The sequence below is a fragment of the Pleurodeles waltl genome, chromosome 3_1 (genome assembly GCF_031143425.1).
Source record: "Pleurodeles waltl isolate 20211129_DDA chromosome 3_1, aPleWal1.hap1.20221129, whole genome shotgun sequence".
NCBI lineage: Eukaryota > Metazoa > Chordata > Amphibia > Caudata > Salamandridae > Pleurodeles > Pleurodeles waltl.
The window spans coordinates 1,899,624,146-1,899,641,470 of NC_090440.1; the positions used below are offsets into that span (position 1 = coordinate 1,899,624,146).

Sequence of the window (17,325 nt, forward strand, 5' to 3'; positions counted from 1 at the left end):
CCACCAACTGTACAAGTTGGATGGCAGCAAAAATGTAAAGGATTGTGAACTCTTACAACTAATATCAATCAAGTGCAAGTTAAGATCTCCCAGAAGGGCAAAATGATTTTTCTGGAAGACCTGTTCGGTCAAAATAACAGGTAAGGCTTGTAGAAACTGAGTAACCGAACCAGGAGGACAATAGCCAATACCCCTGAAAAGGTAAAAGTAGGGGAGAGGTTTATGGAGATGGAAAGACTCTCAGAGTCTGGAAAGGTGAGTGGAGTAAACACACCACTCAAAGTTTCCTTATAAATTATGGCAACTCCGCCATCCATTTTATCTGGCCTATCACATCTAGCTATATGATAGCCCACTGGAACAGCCTGTATTACTTCCTGCATGGACATTTCACTAAGCCAAGTTTCAGTAAGAAACAGGGCCTCCGGCTGACTCATCAAGGAAAGCGGATAGATCTAATTTGTGTCTTGGCAGTGGCCAACAGTTAAATAGGATACATCTGCCGCAACTTGTTTTTAATCAAAGGAGGATTCTGGTACATACCTTTGCGAAAACGCATGTTGTATCCTAAGGTTGTGGTAATATATATGTCACATAACAAAGATAAACCTTTGGGGTCAAATGAGTGATAGCAGCTCTTGCTTGCACTCACATTTAAGAGTTGAAGAGTATGTTAAGCAACTTGAAGGAGAACAACGTAAGGTTCTGGCTTCTGACCCCTGCCACACAGACAGGCACAGACGGGCTTGTCTTAATTACGCCCTGGTACTCATTTTATAGTCTGACACGAATAACCACTAGAGCGCTCACCAAGTTTGCTTGAATGTGGAGTTCCCGAAGGCTCTGCACTTTCCGAGCACTTGTTTAATTTATATAACAGGCCCCCGATTGTGGAGCTGGTAACTAAAGGCTGTTGAGTTCTAGATGGTACTGTATCCTCAAACAACATTTCAAAATAATATGAGGTTTATTGCTGGCTGGACAGGGTCCAGAATACACACAAGTTGGAAATACTCTTGCTGAATAGCAAATCTAGTACATGCAATCATCTAAACTGGCTAAATGAACTTGTCTGAGTTCCAACTCATGCAACCTCTGCTAACGGCTTAGGGGGTTGTGATTGATGGTAACCTCACACTGCAGTCTCAAGTGCCTAAATGCTCATTTTTTTAAATAAAAGTTTTGAGGAAATGTGTAATTACAATCCATTGAATCATTAAAATTAAAAGCGATAGCAACTATCAAAGCAAGGCTTGACTAAGCATATGTATATGCAGGACTGATTAATGTCATGAGAAAAACTTCACGTTTTCCAAAATAAGCCTGTTCCTAGATGTACTCATGCCGCTCTCTTATTAAAAAACACTTCACAGGCTTCCAGTGAAGGAACCAATACAATTTAAGGTGCTGTACAGTGGCTAATAATCTGAATGGGCCAGCCCCTAAATTTGTGGTAGAACAAATATAAAGAAATATAATCCCACACGTAAACTGAGGTTAACACATGCAATCATCTCAAAGTCTCCAAATTTCGAAAATGCAGGTCGAGCTTTTTGTGTAATGGCCCTCGCTATCAGGAACTCTTTACCGGATAAACTTCGTCATAAAAGGGATTTCCAACTGCTTCCTAAATCTTAAAAGACTTAGGGCCTGATTCTAACTTTGGAGGACGGTGTTAAACCGTCCCAAAAGTGGCGGATATACCACCTACCGTATTACGAGTCCATTATATCCTATGGAACTCGTAATACGGTAGGTGGTATATCCGCCACTTTTGGGACGGTTTAACACCGTCCTCCAAAGTTAGAATCAGGCCCTTAGTTACTCAGGCAAATTTATGAGAGCAAGTAATCCTAGTTTGTGTGCTTTGTAAGCATCACGTAACATCACATGCCATTTTGACCCCTGCAAAATGTCAAGGAAAAAGCTTTATACTTTAGCTGTCTGTAAAAAATGCACTGTGAAAGCTCAAAAAAGGTGATTTATTACAGAATATTCTCTGAGAAGTCGGTGGGAAAATATCAAGTCTGTCCCTAGTATCCCAGTTACAAGAGCCAGAAAAAGAACGCACTCAGCAAGGCAACTAGCAGCACATGCCATCATGGGTAGTGGAAGCTCCTGCAGCTTTCAAGGGAGACGAGGCCTCTTTCAACTATTCCTCTAATGAAACCTGCACTTTTCCTCATTCTTTAGACATGGAGGCAGCAGTTTGCACTTACCATAGTTTAGAGAAACGGTTTCTTGGTAACACAAAAATGTCTGTAATTTGGGAAACCTTGCCTATCATAGGCTTTTACAGGGTGCTCTGACACATATGGTCACGTTGAACTGTACCTTTTCTATTGATATACACATAGATACTTATGATGAATCACCCAGGTGTCCTTGCATGTAGTGGGGAATTACTTTAAAGTTTATGGTTATCAACATACATCCTATGATAGAGAAGATGTGCTTTTTGTGCCACATTCCGTCTCCTGCTTTCTATGCCTGGTAGGCATCCTACAGTTGAGTCTGGGACAACGAGTCTCTTCCCCAAGTAGTCACAAGTTCTGCATGTCATCTCCTACCTAGAATGGGTCTAGTCTGTTAAATTCTAGATGTTCCAGAAAAAATTAACAGATTGCTAACTGAAATTTAACATGCTGGTTTGAAAATCAGTGAAGGCACTGTGAGGTATTGAGGCCTTCTTTGATAATGTATTAATGGTTTTACCAGGAAACCGCAGAGCAGTACCTCATAAGGATGTCCAGCGATGAAAGACTAAACCAATAACCCTTCTAGCGAAACTACCCTGTACCACCCTAAACACTTTGCATGTGCTGTCTGTAGTCCTCTGGGATGTAGAGTGGCACAAGTTGAATATTATAATAAGGACCGCTTGTATCTAGCTCTTGAGAAGTGGTGCTTCTGCTGGATTATATAGCCCCTTCTCTGGTTGCACTGTTCTGTTTGAGCAGTGGAAACTGTTGTAAAAGCCTTCCTAAAGTTGATTTTAGCTCTCTAGATATATTTGTATGCAAAATTAATTTGTATAAGTTTGAAGTCTTACAAAAGATTTAGGCACTGTAGGTTAGCGTCTATTTTCCTAGGATCCTTGGTTCAAAGATGCATCATGTTCACCTGAAGGCTATTGTGATGGTTTTGATCAGTCAGGTTGTTGTCCGAGTCAAGGCTGATGATGTTCTTTTAGGGCTGATGATGCCAGTCTTCCAAAATGTTTCAAGACCAAGGAATCAAAATGAAATTGAAAATAGATTTTTTATACTGTTCTCTTTTTCAAAGCCAAAGTCTTTTCCTAAATTACTGTTGTTGCATTCATAGTTTTAACTATAGATGGCTCTTGGTGTCCCTTTGAGAGGGCAGAGGTGTTTTTTATAGTCAAGATTCAAGAGGAATGAATTTAAAGCGTAAATGCAAGACGATAACCCTCCTGAGGTTTTGATGAAACATTATCCTTAGCTTCTTCAAAGTAAATCTTTATAACAACACAGTGGTCCAATTTGAAGTCACATACATTTTCATGATGGAGCCCTTGATGCATAAGTGCCTAATTTAACTCTGCTTCAACACAACTGTAAGTATACTCAATTTCTCTTTGAGAATTTTCAAACTTTTGACCTTGTATATACTGTCATGGTCATGAGGAAGTTAAAAATTGAAGTTTGTAAATCTATCTACAAAGACCACCCATTGCACAGACGGCAAATCCTAACTAATGATTTTTTAGTTGCCAGACCCCATGAATTCCCACAACAGCTTGAAAAATAAAAATGGAGGTATCCTTTTTTTACTTGAATTGATATATTGCAAATCAAATGTACTGTGGCCGCAATTCTTCTAGTGAATTTCTATTTTGTTGTCATAGCTGCTTTCAAGCCAGTGACAAACAGGTCTACCTAAATATGTCATCAAAAGAGATGGGGAAATTGTATGTGGTGGAATGCTATTGTAGTCATTGTCAACAAACATAACCAATGATTGCAACAACCAGATTGCTCTTTTAAGAAAAACATTTTATTTTGAACTAAATCATTAGATAGTGAAACTATGTGCAAAATGGCAATCTATGAAAGGATTCATGATGTGAACAAAGGTTTTTGTTTTGCTTACCTTTGATAAAACTTTTTCTGGTAGAGGCTCTATCTAGCTGCAGACTTCTCACCTTTTCAATATACCCGACTGGATCCAGACACTTTTCAGTAGTACCCCAGCATGCTGGTAGAAGGTGCTGGTCAACTCTGCACCAACAACAGTCTGCTCCAGAAATGATGTGCAAGGCCTATACTATGACCTCAATTTCTTTCAAGAGTGTCTGCACCCAAAACGTGCGCCCCAAAAGAAAACTTATGCAAACTGTGTGCAGATTCCTAGACTTGGGATTTTATTGAACAGTAGTGTTCGCTCACACCACAGGAAGGCTTGGGATGATGTAAGGGTCTATGAGGATCTGTTGCTAGGTAGAGTCTTTCCCAGAAAGAGCGTTAGTGCACATAATTAACTTGTTCTTCTGGAAGAGACTTCTAGCCGCAAATTCCTCACCTTTTGAATAGATAGCAGAGTAGTAACCAAATTGGAGGTGGGTCTGTAAATGGCTCAAGCCAAAATATCCTGTAGAACTGAGCAGGCAAAATGCCCTTCTCAGTGGACCTGACTGCCAGACAAAAGTGCTTTGTGAATGGAGGGACACCCATGTAGCGCCTGGCAATTGTCTAGGAAAGGACCCCACGTGCTAATGCAGTGGTAGCAGCTTTGGCCCTGGTAAAATAAGCACATAGTTCTTCTGGATTCAGCTTTTTAGCCAATGTGCAGCAGATGTTAATACACACCACAATCCTAATATAGAGCATGATCGAGCTGGACATGCACAGCCTTGACTTTCTTTGCTCCAGGGAACCCATCCAAAGAGCTGATCGTCCACCCGGTGTTTTTTTTGGTACAATCTATGTAAAATCTCAGCTCTGTCCTGTTGGTCCAAGTGATGGGGTGTCTCCTTTTTAGAGAGGTGAGGCAGAACATAGAAGGCTTAGAATGCTGGCAGGGTGAAGGTTTGAATGACATTTAATGGAGACACAACTTTTGGTAAGAAGGATGCTCATGTCCGAAGAACCTGTTTGTCTGGGGAAAAGGTGTGGTGTATAGTGGGTTGACACAGAGCTTAAAGCTCACTTACCCACCAATCTAATGACGACAAGGAATACTGTCTTGAGGGTGAGGAGAGCAAGGGGCACCTGTAAAATGGATCGACGGAGAACACATTAGGCCATTATGCCAAAGGGGTAGGGTGGAAAAAGATTTTGTAAACCTTTGAAAAATGCATAACAACTGCAGATTTGAAGATCGCCTTGATATGTATGGGCAATACTTGTTTTTACTTATATTTATAGTAGTTTTTAGCATTTTTTTGGTTATTTTGATTTTTTTGTTATCATCTTTCATCACTTGTACACAACATACAAGTGAATCCTAATGATAGTTGGGGCACTACTGGGTGTTTGTAGTTTTTACGCATGTACATGTTTTATAGGGTAAATACCACAAAATAAACATTATGATGAACATCAAATAACTTTGCCTGGTCGGGATCTACCTGGCAAGTGTTGCACCAAGCTACAAATAAGTCAGAACAACAGTCTTATACAGTTTTCATTGATGAACGCCAGGCTGCAAAGATGACATCAAACACCTCTGGAGGTACGTCAAAGGTGCTCAGTTATCACTGAATCTACATGTGTGAAGGTGGAGACTGCAAAGGCCTGTGTCCAGAACCCGACCTTTCGGTTGCAACTGCATATCCTTCTGGAGGGGCAGCCTGATCAGAGGACAGATGCTCAAACCTGGGAGCTCTGGATATCACACTCTTTGTGCCCTATCGGGAGTGATTAGGATGACTTGGGCCCAGTCAGTCTTTATCTTCTTGAGAACTCTGGGCAGGAATAGTATCAGCAGAGAGGCATGCAGTAGTCCTGAGTTCCACTCAAGGCAGAACGCATCTCAGAGCATGATACGCTTTGGAAACTCCAACATGCATAAGTGCTGACATTGTGCATTCTAGGCGGTGGTCAAGAGATGGAGCCAAGCTTCTCCCCATTCGCGGAAGAGCCCTTGTGTCACATCCATATGCAATTGCCACTAATAATTTGCTAGGTACCTCTAGCAGATTTCGTCTGCCCTGACATTCAAAGAGTCGGCCAGGTAGTTCACTACTAGGAAGATCCCTCAGCAGCGGTCTGGCCTATTCCAGAGGTACAGAACCTTCTGGCAAAGGGTTTGTGAACCGTCTGTCGTAGTACCACATAGCGATGGTGTTGTCTGTGAGCAGCTGTACCAGCTTCTCCTTCAAGGATGGAAGAAAGGTTTTCAACACCAAATGGATGGCCCTCAAGTCCAGAAGGTTGAAAGGGAGCCGGGGCTCCACCAAAGACCAGAGGCCTCTGATCTCCACCGCTCTCTCCCAGATGGCCGTCCCAACATAGAAGCGATGCATTGGTCAACACTGTCAACTTTGGGTGAGGAAGGGAGAAAGGTCTGTTGCAGAACCAATTGCGGTCTAGTAGCCACCACTGCAGATCTTTTGCAGTCTCCTTTGAAATTTGAACATGGTCGGAGAGGTACCATTGATGTTGACCCCACTGAGACTTCAGATCCCACTGTAGGGTCCACATATGCCACCTATTGTGTTCGACCAGTAAGATGCAAAAGGCCATCAATTCCAGCAGCCACAGACTCAGCTTCACTGATATCCAGGACTGAGGCTGAAAAATCTGGATCACAGCCTAAAATTCCTGGACTCTATTTCCATGGAGAAAGGCACAAAATCAAACCGTGGGCAGAATGACTCTGTCATATGTGACTTCAGCATACTGACAGTGAACCCCAAAGATCACAGGAGGTTCACCTTAGTTTGGAGGTGGTTGATGACTGCCTGGGGCAAGCCCACCTTCAACAACCAGTCACTGCTGAAGGGGAAAACTGGCACCCCTGCCCTCCAAAAGTGTGCACTGGTGAGACCAAAGGGAAACACCTCAAATTGAAAAGGTTTCTATGTCACCTTGAACCATATGTAGCACCAATGGGCCAGCAGGAAGCAGCTATGGAAATAGGCATGCTGCAGCTCCAAAGCAAACATCCAGTCTCCAGGGTTGAGTGCAGGCAACAACTGGGCCAGGAAGACATTGAGAGGGTGCAAGTATAGAATAAGACTAACGCCTCCATCCTTCCTGGGGACCAGAAAGTAGGGGGAACAATAACCATGTCCTACTTCTGGCACTGGCACCCTCTCAACAGCTCATTGTGCCCAAAGGGCTTACACTTGCTGCTGCAAATTTGAGAGATGGTCCTCTGTCAGTCAGAGAGGGGAGAAAGTGGAAGAAGCCACTGAAAAGAGAGGAAAAGCAAGGCATATCCCCTGCAGATGATCTGCAGGACCCACTTGCAAGATGTTATAGCTTGCCAACACAAGAAGAATTACTGAATCCTGCCTCCACTGGGTGGCTGTGCTTCCCTAACTGCATGCAAAAGGGGTTAAGCAGGTTGGACTGCAGGGAGGGCAGTAGACTGAGCAGCCTGTTGACCTTGGCTGCAGGAGTGGTGGGCACCACAGCCTCACCTGCAAAACTGCTGGGTTCCTTGCTAAGGAAGGACAGGCTGCAGTACAGGACAGCTCGTACAAATCTGCAAAAGGAGCAGTAAGGTTGTTGCGGATGGTGATGTGGGAGAGATAAGCCTAGAGAGCATGCTGTAGGTCTGCTCTCTTTAAATCGCTCCAAATTAGAACAAGCCTTGTCCCCAAATCGGCGAGACCCACTGAACAGGGCCTCAGAATCCAGTTGATATCAGCAGTGCATGGTGGCGAACGCAAACACTAGTACCATTGGCTTGCCCAATGGAATATGTGGTGTCAAAGCCACAAAGAATTGTAAACCTGGGTGCATCTGTATCTAGAAGTCTTTATCAGAAGAGTTTTTTACCATTCTGGATATGTAATCATGGCTAAGGGACCTAACAAAACAGAAGAAACCCCACTGCTACTGATGCCAAGGTAAAGAAGGATCCTTTTCATTACTAGTTAAGACTACACCCAAATTACCTAGGCTCTAACCACAATCTTGCCATATTGAAACCTTTCAGGAAATTATAGTGTCAACTAATCTGATTCTGATCCCATGAGGAAAAGGAGAAAAGACATGCAATAGTATAGACAAAGATAAAGCATATTCATTTTAATATGTAGCCATGATTTGGACAATAGGCAGCGATTGTGCAACCCGAAAAGTCATTACCTAATATGCACTCATACAAGCTACAGAGAGGGTCCTGAGAAAACATAGAAAAGCATGAAACTAATGGGATACTGAAAATATGTAGCTGGCAGACAATAGCTTATAAATAGATAATATTACCCTTATACCTGCACTTTTCTTCCCCGCTGCTGTTCGCCTCACTGAGCAGAGTCTGTGCCCAATGCTTGTTCTAATTGTTTGTATTGCTCTTCCGTCAGTGCCGTTCTGTGCCCCTTAGTATCGTCTATCTAGTCTATCTATTCTCCTTGTACTGTTCATCTATTATCATCAGTTACTGTTCACCTTCGTTTGTAAGTATTATCTGGTTGTTCTGTTCAGCTGTTATTACTGTTTTTGCGCCCCCTTAGTTTTGTCTGCCGTATTCATTTGTACGGTTGATCTTGTTATTGCTGATTTTCTGTGCGTCTGATTGCCTTCTGCTGCCTTCCTTCATGAGACTGGTCCCACCTCCTACTTCCCGCAATTTTCGCCACCATCCTTCCCAGGACCTTTCTCAGTGGCGGGCACACCAAAGGCAAGCCCGCCTGCACCCATTCACGCCTGGACCGCACCCAACGTCAAGAACCCTGGATCTCCCACCACCAGCTATTCCACCAACTCCTGGATCTAGGTCCCAAGGACAACAACTGCTGCACCCCTCCCCTAGGAACACAAATGGACCATTCGCGTGTTGCTGGTGCTGTTTCTCCTGCTCCAAGGAGACCCAAATACGCCAATCCAGGAAAACATCTGCGCTGCATACTGATCAATGCAAAATCCCTTTGCAAACACACAGTGGAGATATAGGGCACCCTAACCATCGTCAGCCCAGACCTAATGTTCGTCACTGAAACATGGCTCGCAACCTCATAAGCCCAGGACATAGCATGCACCACCCCAGAAGGCTACAAAGTAATACATAAATCCCACCAAAATAGTCACAGAGAAGGCATCACCATCATGCACAAGAACACAATCTCATGCATCGCCTTCGAAGATGAGACATCCCACCTCATGGAACACCTCAACTTTCTCATCAGAATCTACGCCAAAAACAGTCAGAGCATCCCTCACATACAGACCCCCTAGCCCTCGATGGGGTTTCTGAAAAGACATCGCCGATTTCATAGCCCCGCTGGCCATAGACTCAACAGACTACATATTTCTAGGAGATCTCAATTTTCACATAGACGATCACACTAAATACAACGCCACCAACCTCCTGGACAACCTCAGCAACATAGGACTTAGCCAACTAGTCACTACTCCCACCCACACAGCGGACCACATCCTCGACCCCATCTTCACAGCCAGCAACAAAGTCATTTTCTCCCACACCTCCGAACTTATATGAACCGAACACCTGCTGGTACATTTCTCCATATGATACAAAACCACAGCCCGCTATCACACCCCTGCCCACCCCCATCCACGAATGGAAGAAAATCACTGAATCTCAATGGAGCAACACCCTCCACTCCAAAAGACCGACGCTCGTGAACAACCCTGACCTACACCACATCGACAAACTAACTGAATGGATCTTCAACTGCACCAACAAAGTAGACCCCATCACTAGCTCCACCACTAGACGATCCTGTAAACCAGAGAAATGGTTCACCCTGGAACGCCACACTCTCAAAAGAGACTGCAAATGACTGGAAAGACAGTTGCGCACCAGCAAACACCAAACAGAACGTACAATCTACAAAGAAGAGCTTAAAAGTACCACCTCTAAATCCTGGAAACTAAGGACTGCCCTCCTCAACTGCATCGAGGAAAGCTCCAACTGCCCAAAGGAACTTTTCAAGATCATAAAAGAGTTCTCTTGCCCAGTGGCCTCCGAAGACACCATCAAACCTTCTCAGACCCTCTGCGACTCACTAGCTGAATACTTCCACAACAAGAACACAGCAATCTACAATAATTTCTCTCATCCGCCCATCAGCATCGAACGCCTACTCACTCCAGAAGAAGAACCTAACAGCCACCTGATCATGGACTGTATGCCCCAATCCACCCAGGAAACAGCAGCCATCATGGGATCCACTCACTCTGGATCACCCATCGACCCCTTCCTCCACCACATATTCAACCTGGGCCAGAAGGAAATCAGTTAAGTCCTCACTCCCATCATAAACACCTCCATCAGAACAGCCACCATCCCCGAAATCTGGAAACAAGCTGAAGTCAAGCCACTCCTAAAAAATAAAAACACTGCAAACCCCAGCAAACTCAAAAATTACCGACCCATCTTGCTGCTCCCATTCCCAGCAAAAATCCTGGAAAAAGCCATCAACAAACAACTCTCTGAACACCAGGAAAAATACAACTTACTGGACATCTCCCAGTGCAGCAGCCCCTCCAATTACAGCACGTAAACTGCCTTTATCGCCGCAACAGACGACATCAGGTTCCTCCTAGACTGAGGAGAGAAGGTGGTTCTTATACTACTCGACCTCTCTACCATTTCAACACCATCAGCCACTACACCCTCACCTTCAGACTACAAGACATCAGAAGCAACGCCGTCAAACTGATCCACGCCTTCATCAAAGGATGCACCCAGAGAATCCTCCTTTTACATCAGAACCCAAGGACATCATATGCAGAGTCCCCCAGGGCTTCTCCCTTGGCCCCACCCTGTTTAACACCTATGTGACACCACTAGCAGAGATCGTGACCTTCTATGGACATCATTTAATATGCCGATGACACACAGCTCGTCCTCTCCCTTTCCGAAGGACGTGCCCCTCCCTGAGTATACGCCTCCCACACAGAAATCTTCAGCAACACATTGTGCCACATTGCCGAATGGATGCTGAACAACTGCCTCAAACTGAACCAGGAGAAAAGAGAAGTGATCATCTTTGGGAACGGCCTCTCCACCTGGGACGACTAATGGTGCTGCCCCGCTCTTGGTCAAATCCCGACAGAACATGCCCAAAACCTAGGCTTCATCGTAGAAAACAAGCTCACTTTCAGAAAACAAGTAAACACAGTGGGCGCATTCTGCTTCCACCAACTCGGCATGCTTTGCAAGCTATTCAAATGGATCCCCACCAAATTCATAAAGGCAGTAAGCCAGGTCACCTCACCAGCATACTAGACTACGGAAACCCCCTATATTTGGGACTGCTCACACAACCCCCTGACAGACTTCAGACCACACAGAACCCAGCAGTAAGACTCGTCCTGGATTTACCCAGAAGAACCCACATCACCCCCATCTCATGAAACGACACTAGCTGCCCATAACAAGAAATGTAAATGCAAGGCCCTCACCATTGCCTTCAAAGCCCTCCACAACAACGGACCCAATCTCATCAACCACAGACTCTCCTTTCACCAGCCCACCAGAGAGCTCTGTTCAACCAACCTCGCTTTTGCCCAAATGCTGAGAATCCAACGTACCCGAAGTGGAGGACGCTCCTTCTCCTACATCATGGCCAGGAGCTGGAATGAACTACCAACAAACCAGACCCACCCTCCCCGAATTCAAGAAGAAGCTCAAGACATGGCTTTTTGAGGAATAACCTAACCAGCTCGCAGCCAAGACTCCCAGTGCCTGGAAACACCCCAGGGTGATAAGTCATGCATTATAAATCGGTTTAGGTTATATATATGAAAGAGAACTCACAAAAAAGACATACAGAGCATAACGTCTGATTAAAGAGTATTATGGGTACCTATAAATGTAAAGGAACAAAGGTACTTTTACAACAGCGAATAGACTGACGCATGTGTAATCATATTACCACAGATATGGTGTAGGCTACATATGAGCAACTGTGAAGTAACAGAAATTCACACTTGCTAATGCTTATAGAAAAGTATCTGGAAGGACGTGCTAGTCTGAAAACAGAATTTTCTATCTCTCTAATGAACTAAAAGTTGCCAAGCTGCAACCAACAGAACTGAAAACAAACTACTAACATAGCAAGCTCTGAAAAAGTGTGACCAAGTGTGGTGTTCTTCATAATCCTACGCGGAAACTGTCTTCTCGCACTGCTAGAATACAGAAAGGTAACAGAAGGTGACCAGAAACAATGTTTGACTTCTTGTATTAACCTTGAACTTTTCATAAAAGCAAAACGTTTATGTTGCACCTGGAAGCAGCAGGCAGCTGCCAAAATGTAGTATGTGGCACACTACAACAAAAACAATGCTAACCGACTCCTCCCCATGTTCTTACTGTTTTGTGATGAGATTTAGCAGTTTGCATATTTTCAAGTTAAAACCTGGCTTCCAGAATTGCTCATTTAGGATCATGGAAATCATTCTGCAGATGCAAAAAGCATATAAAAACAGTTGCTTGTGCATATTCCCGTGGTTCTCACAAGATTATATGTAAATCACTAAAACATTTCAAGTACCTATTACGGACACTGGGGTTTAATGTCAAATCATTCTCCCAACCTTACTTGTGTCACCCAACCTCTTCAACACAGGCATATCCATCAAACTCATAATCCATCAAACTATATATAAATACTTCAATAGCATTTTACAAACTATATACTGTGAAAACCAAACCATGTTTTCCCTCTAGCAACACTTGCACTTACACTGCATAATATTGCTATCCAATATGTTGGTAGCAGATAAATCCAGTGAATTAGGCCTTCTTGCTCTTCTTGTCGGACACTGCCTTAATTCGGGTGTTATGTTCTGTACTGCAGGAGCAGTGGTTTCTTGGATCAGACATGAATTACTATTGTTGTTATTGGAATTTGTTCGGATGTTGTCCAGCTGACGCTCCCTCCTGTCACCTAAACGATCCAGAACACCCTCATCATGGCCCACCTGCTGCTCCCTTCTAAGTAAAGGCTCATGCTCATCAGGGCTTGAATTAATATTCAGTCGGCTGTCCTCACCACTAAACTGATTCTGCAACATTTCTTGGCCTCGGATTGCTGCAGTGTTATTAGTTTGGCCAACTGCACTATTAGTGTACTGAGCTGCTGAGACATGAGAGTTTACATTGTGGATTCTGCCCGCCACTCCGTTTGTGGTGACAGTCACTACATGGGGTTCTGCAGCATTGATTGTGTTCAGCTTGGCTACTCCAGTCTCCACTTGTTTCAGGTTAGATTTGTGCTTGCTGCCAAATTTAAGCCTTGACTCCTTTGAGTTTTTGGTATTCAAGGGTAGGCTGGTGGGCCTTTTAGGAAGGTTCTGCTGCTTCGGCAGAGTGTACATTTGAGCTGACGGGACCTCCGGAATCAGGCAGGTTTGGCCATTTACAGTTTGTGTGAAGTCCTGTTGGCCAGTGCCATCTACAGCTAACTTTATTAGGGGGTAAAGCAAGCTGGAGCTGGTAGTGCTGATTGGGTCTGGCCCACTGAACTGCTTTAGCGAATGTTCCATCAAATTTTCATCAGAGCTCTCCTTCAGGTTCTTGTCCACTTCTTTTGGGTCCAGCTTGTTTGTCTCAAGGTCCTCTTCTGTAAGCTGAAGACAAACTGGTGTTGGGCCCCTAGACTGAAGCATGTTAGTAGCATGGGGGATGGCCTCTTCAGAGTAGTGCATTTCAGATATGGTGGTCATCCCTGTGCTTGGTGAAGGACCGGTTGTGTTGGTGGTAGTAGTGTTGGTAGATAAGCTTGTTACACTGGTCTCAGGACTGGGGATACGAGCCTGTGCTTGTTGACGCTCATAGTTTATCGAATTACGATTCTTTTCCCCTGCAGTAGAGGGTGTGCTTGACACTGAATGTTCAGAAGAAATGTTCTTTACAATGCTGTCAGCATGGTGCATTGAGTCCTCGATATAAGATGAAGAGGAGTAATCTGGGTAGGGTCCAATCTTTGGGGCACGCCTGCTGTGTGACAAGTTGCTTCAAGAGAAAAGACACAAAAGAAAGTATTAGATGTAGGTTATTTTTAACAAAACAAACTTAGTTCTGTTTTAATGTGTTTAATTGTGCACATGATATTTTGCATATGTTTATATACATTAATTTTGTATTCCTGAATGAAAAATCCTAGCTTGGTAGCCTTAGGGACACAAGTCATTTATAGCTAAACATTATATAAAGGTTTGGGAGCCATGGATCATGTATTTTAAAAAAACAGTAAAAACTGGATCTGGTCCTATTCACATCTCTAGTCAGACTACCAATAATGCTAACAAGGAAGAAATGTATGGATAGTTCAGTGATTATAAGAAGAAAGTGAAATTTTAGATAGGAGAGGGTATTGAATGATAGTGGAGACCAGAAGCAGAGTACATAATGGGCAAACTGGCGCATGCAAACGAGTACACTAAATCTGAGGTACAATCCTGAACCAAGGAACAATAAAGCCAGGAGAGAACAGGAATATGGCGTGCAGTTTCGAGAGGTGCACTGAAATCAGAAAGCCGAGAATGCGAGAATAAATCAGCAACGGAGAGAGCATGATATCAAGAATGTAACTAAAAGTAAAATATTTTACCGTAAAAGTAAAATATTTTACCTTAAAAGTAAAAACACCAAATATGTGATTTAATCAGGTGAAAACTTTACAATTCCACCACCTGCAAAGTAGGACGGTCCCGAGCCAGGTAAGTAAAACTGCAAGTTGGGAGGAAGACACCAGCATTGTCGGAATCTCGGGGAATTTAATTGCACAACTGCTAAACTGAAGTATTTGAATTTGTATGTTATAGACTTAGTAATAATAATTACCTGTGCCATCTCATCACATCTGTAGTTTAGGAAAAGCTTCACTGTTTTAATGGAATTCACTGTTTTTAAATCGATAAAACTCACAAAATGCTTTCACCCTCTAACAGGCACTCTGACCAAGCGACGCAGTGAGGTCCGATCAGGGGGAGGGGCACTGAAAACAGAGGCACCATTTTGGACGGCAGCACTCTAGTGTTTCAGGTCCCCAAGTAACTTTTCCAATAAAAATATGGCCCCGGCGTGAAGCAGGCACTCCACTGGTAAGCCCGTTTGCACCTGCCCGAATCCAGACTGCAGCCAGTGCCAGACTCCATGATGGTGGCAGCTTAATGGTAAGATCTCGGACCACCGACACTTCGGCAGAGATACTCAACCTGTAAACCAGTAAACGATGTACCAACCCTGGGATTATAGACTGAAAGAGTCCAGTTTGCTGTCGTTCCTGTAAGATGCTGCTCCACCCCCTAAACCAAGGAGTCAGTGACAAAGGAGAATAGTTGAATACCCAAAGGAAGGTTAAAGCAGCACTAACAAATGTCTGTTCCCTATGAAACACGTCTTAGACATTTACAATTTGATTGAGGAAGGACAATTAGATGTCCTCCTCATGACCGAAACATGGCTAGATGAGGATTTATGCCCAGACCTGCAACGGGCTCTCCCTCACACTACATCCGCATACACCTAGAGCAAGAAGGAAGGCGGGGTGGAGGAGTTGCCATAGCCTTTAAGAAACCATTAAAATGAGCTACAGTCCAGGTTGAGGACCTGGTTGGTGCAGATGCCCTAGCATTTGTCATCTTTTCCTCCGACCAATGTTCCATTGTGGGAGTCCTGCTATACCGTCTCCCATGGGTATGCAAGAGATTTATTAATTCCATTTTCCAAGCACTAAGGTCATAAAATGATTCGCTATGCAAACTTCATGAATTTGGGAGGGTTTAACATTCAAATAGCTAATCCATTTATTAATTAGTAGACATTGATCACAACAACTCTAATGGGACATACACATAAAGCAGGCCAAAAAACAGAGGCCGTTTTTTCTAACACCCTTACTAGATCCAGACAGATCAAAAGGAGAAGTCTCATGGTCAGATCATTTTAGAGTACCCTTCTCCAGAACTTTGTCCCCTTCTAAGTGTTGAGGAAAAAGATGGCCCACCACAAGAATTGTGCCTGAAATAATAATACAACGGCCCTTTTCAATCTTTACTCTGCTGACCTGAGTGCTGCCCTGGAAGGAGCTAGCCTAGTTGCTCCAAAGCTGGGCGGGGTGCGCATACCTATCCTGCAGTATGCAGATAAAACTAATCATGGACCACACTAAAGCCAGTTTACAGACAGCCCTTAAAGCACTGCACTGCTACAATCAGGCAAATAACTTGCAGATGAACCAGAGTAAAAATTTCGGATTTTAACCCGACCTGGGCTTGTTGAGGTGAGACAACGGCATGCAGGCTATGTAATTACCCAAAGAATCCTGGTATCACCAGCCGTGCTAAGCTGGCTGAGGCGAGAGGCCGTCTGCTTCTTCAACTGCGTTGCTCTAAAGATGTGAGGCACTGCAGTGAGGCCTCGGACCTGTGTTTCACAGAAAACTCCCTCACCCCCCTAGCTAGACTAGGGTAATTTACGAACAATATCCGACAATCACTCTTTGAAGCTGCCACTGGTAGTCCTTAATCATATCACTTCGTGCTAGGAGAGTTGCTAACAAGTTCTGTGAACTTCAAGGTTTGCAATATTGTGTTCAGCAAGATCATGTGCTTATTTGCTCTGCAGGCAGTCATCTTCTTAACAGCCAGGCTCATTGTTTGAGTAGGTGATTCTTTCTTCCTTCACACCTATGATTGCTTTTTTCCTTTCGAAGGTGCCAAAACTATTATACATTTTAATATTTATGGTTTTACTAATTACTAGTCCTGGCTCCTTGATATACCGGCAGAGAAAAATTGCTGTCCAGAGATTTTCATTTTTGATTTGTGTTTTTGTATCATTAGAGATATAATTTAGCTTGGTTAGACATTGCTAATCCGGGCAGATTTTTTCTGGACAACATTTTTTAAAATGGCATACGGGTTGCAGTTATGATGTAATGTTTCAGGAACCATGAGACCTATATATTTCATTTTGACTCCAAAATATAGGTTTTGGGGGTCAAGTAGTCTTATAGAGACAGAAAATAATTCCTCGGAGCAAGCCTCCACCATTTTCCCAAATGGAGGCTGTGTAATGATGGGTCTTAGCCATCATATTGGTAATTTAATTTAATATTGTTTTTGTTTCAGGTTCTTCGTTGATTCAAATTCGTAAACATGAGTGAAGCAAGTAGTAGCAGAGGATACCTCTTGACAGAGTGTTGCCAACTGC

At 43.6% G+C, this 17,325-nt stretch overlaps 1 protein-coding gene across 2 annotated transcripts in view; it reads right to left on the reverse strand.

Annotated features, from left to right (window-relative positions):
• The window catches only part of BMPR2 (bone morphogenetic protein receptor type 2), a 516,537-nt gene that overhangs the window by 44,151 nt on the left and 455,061 nt on the right, over nt 1-17,325 (reverse strand). For both annotated transcript variants that reach the window (XM_069226041.1, XM_069226042.1), the window contains exon 12: nt 12,851-14,121. In XM_069226041.1, the coding sequence (XP_069082142.1) occupies nt 12,851-14,121 (1,271 nt within the window). The remainder of the gene's footprint in view (nt 1-12,850; nt 14,122-17,325) is intronic.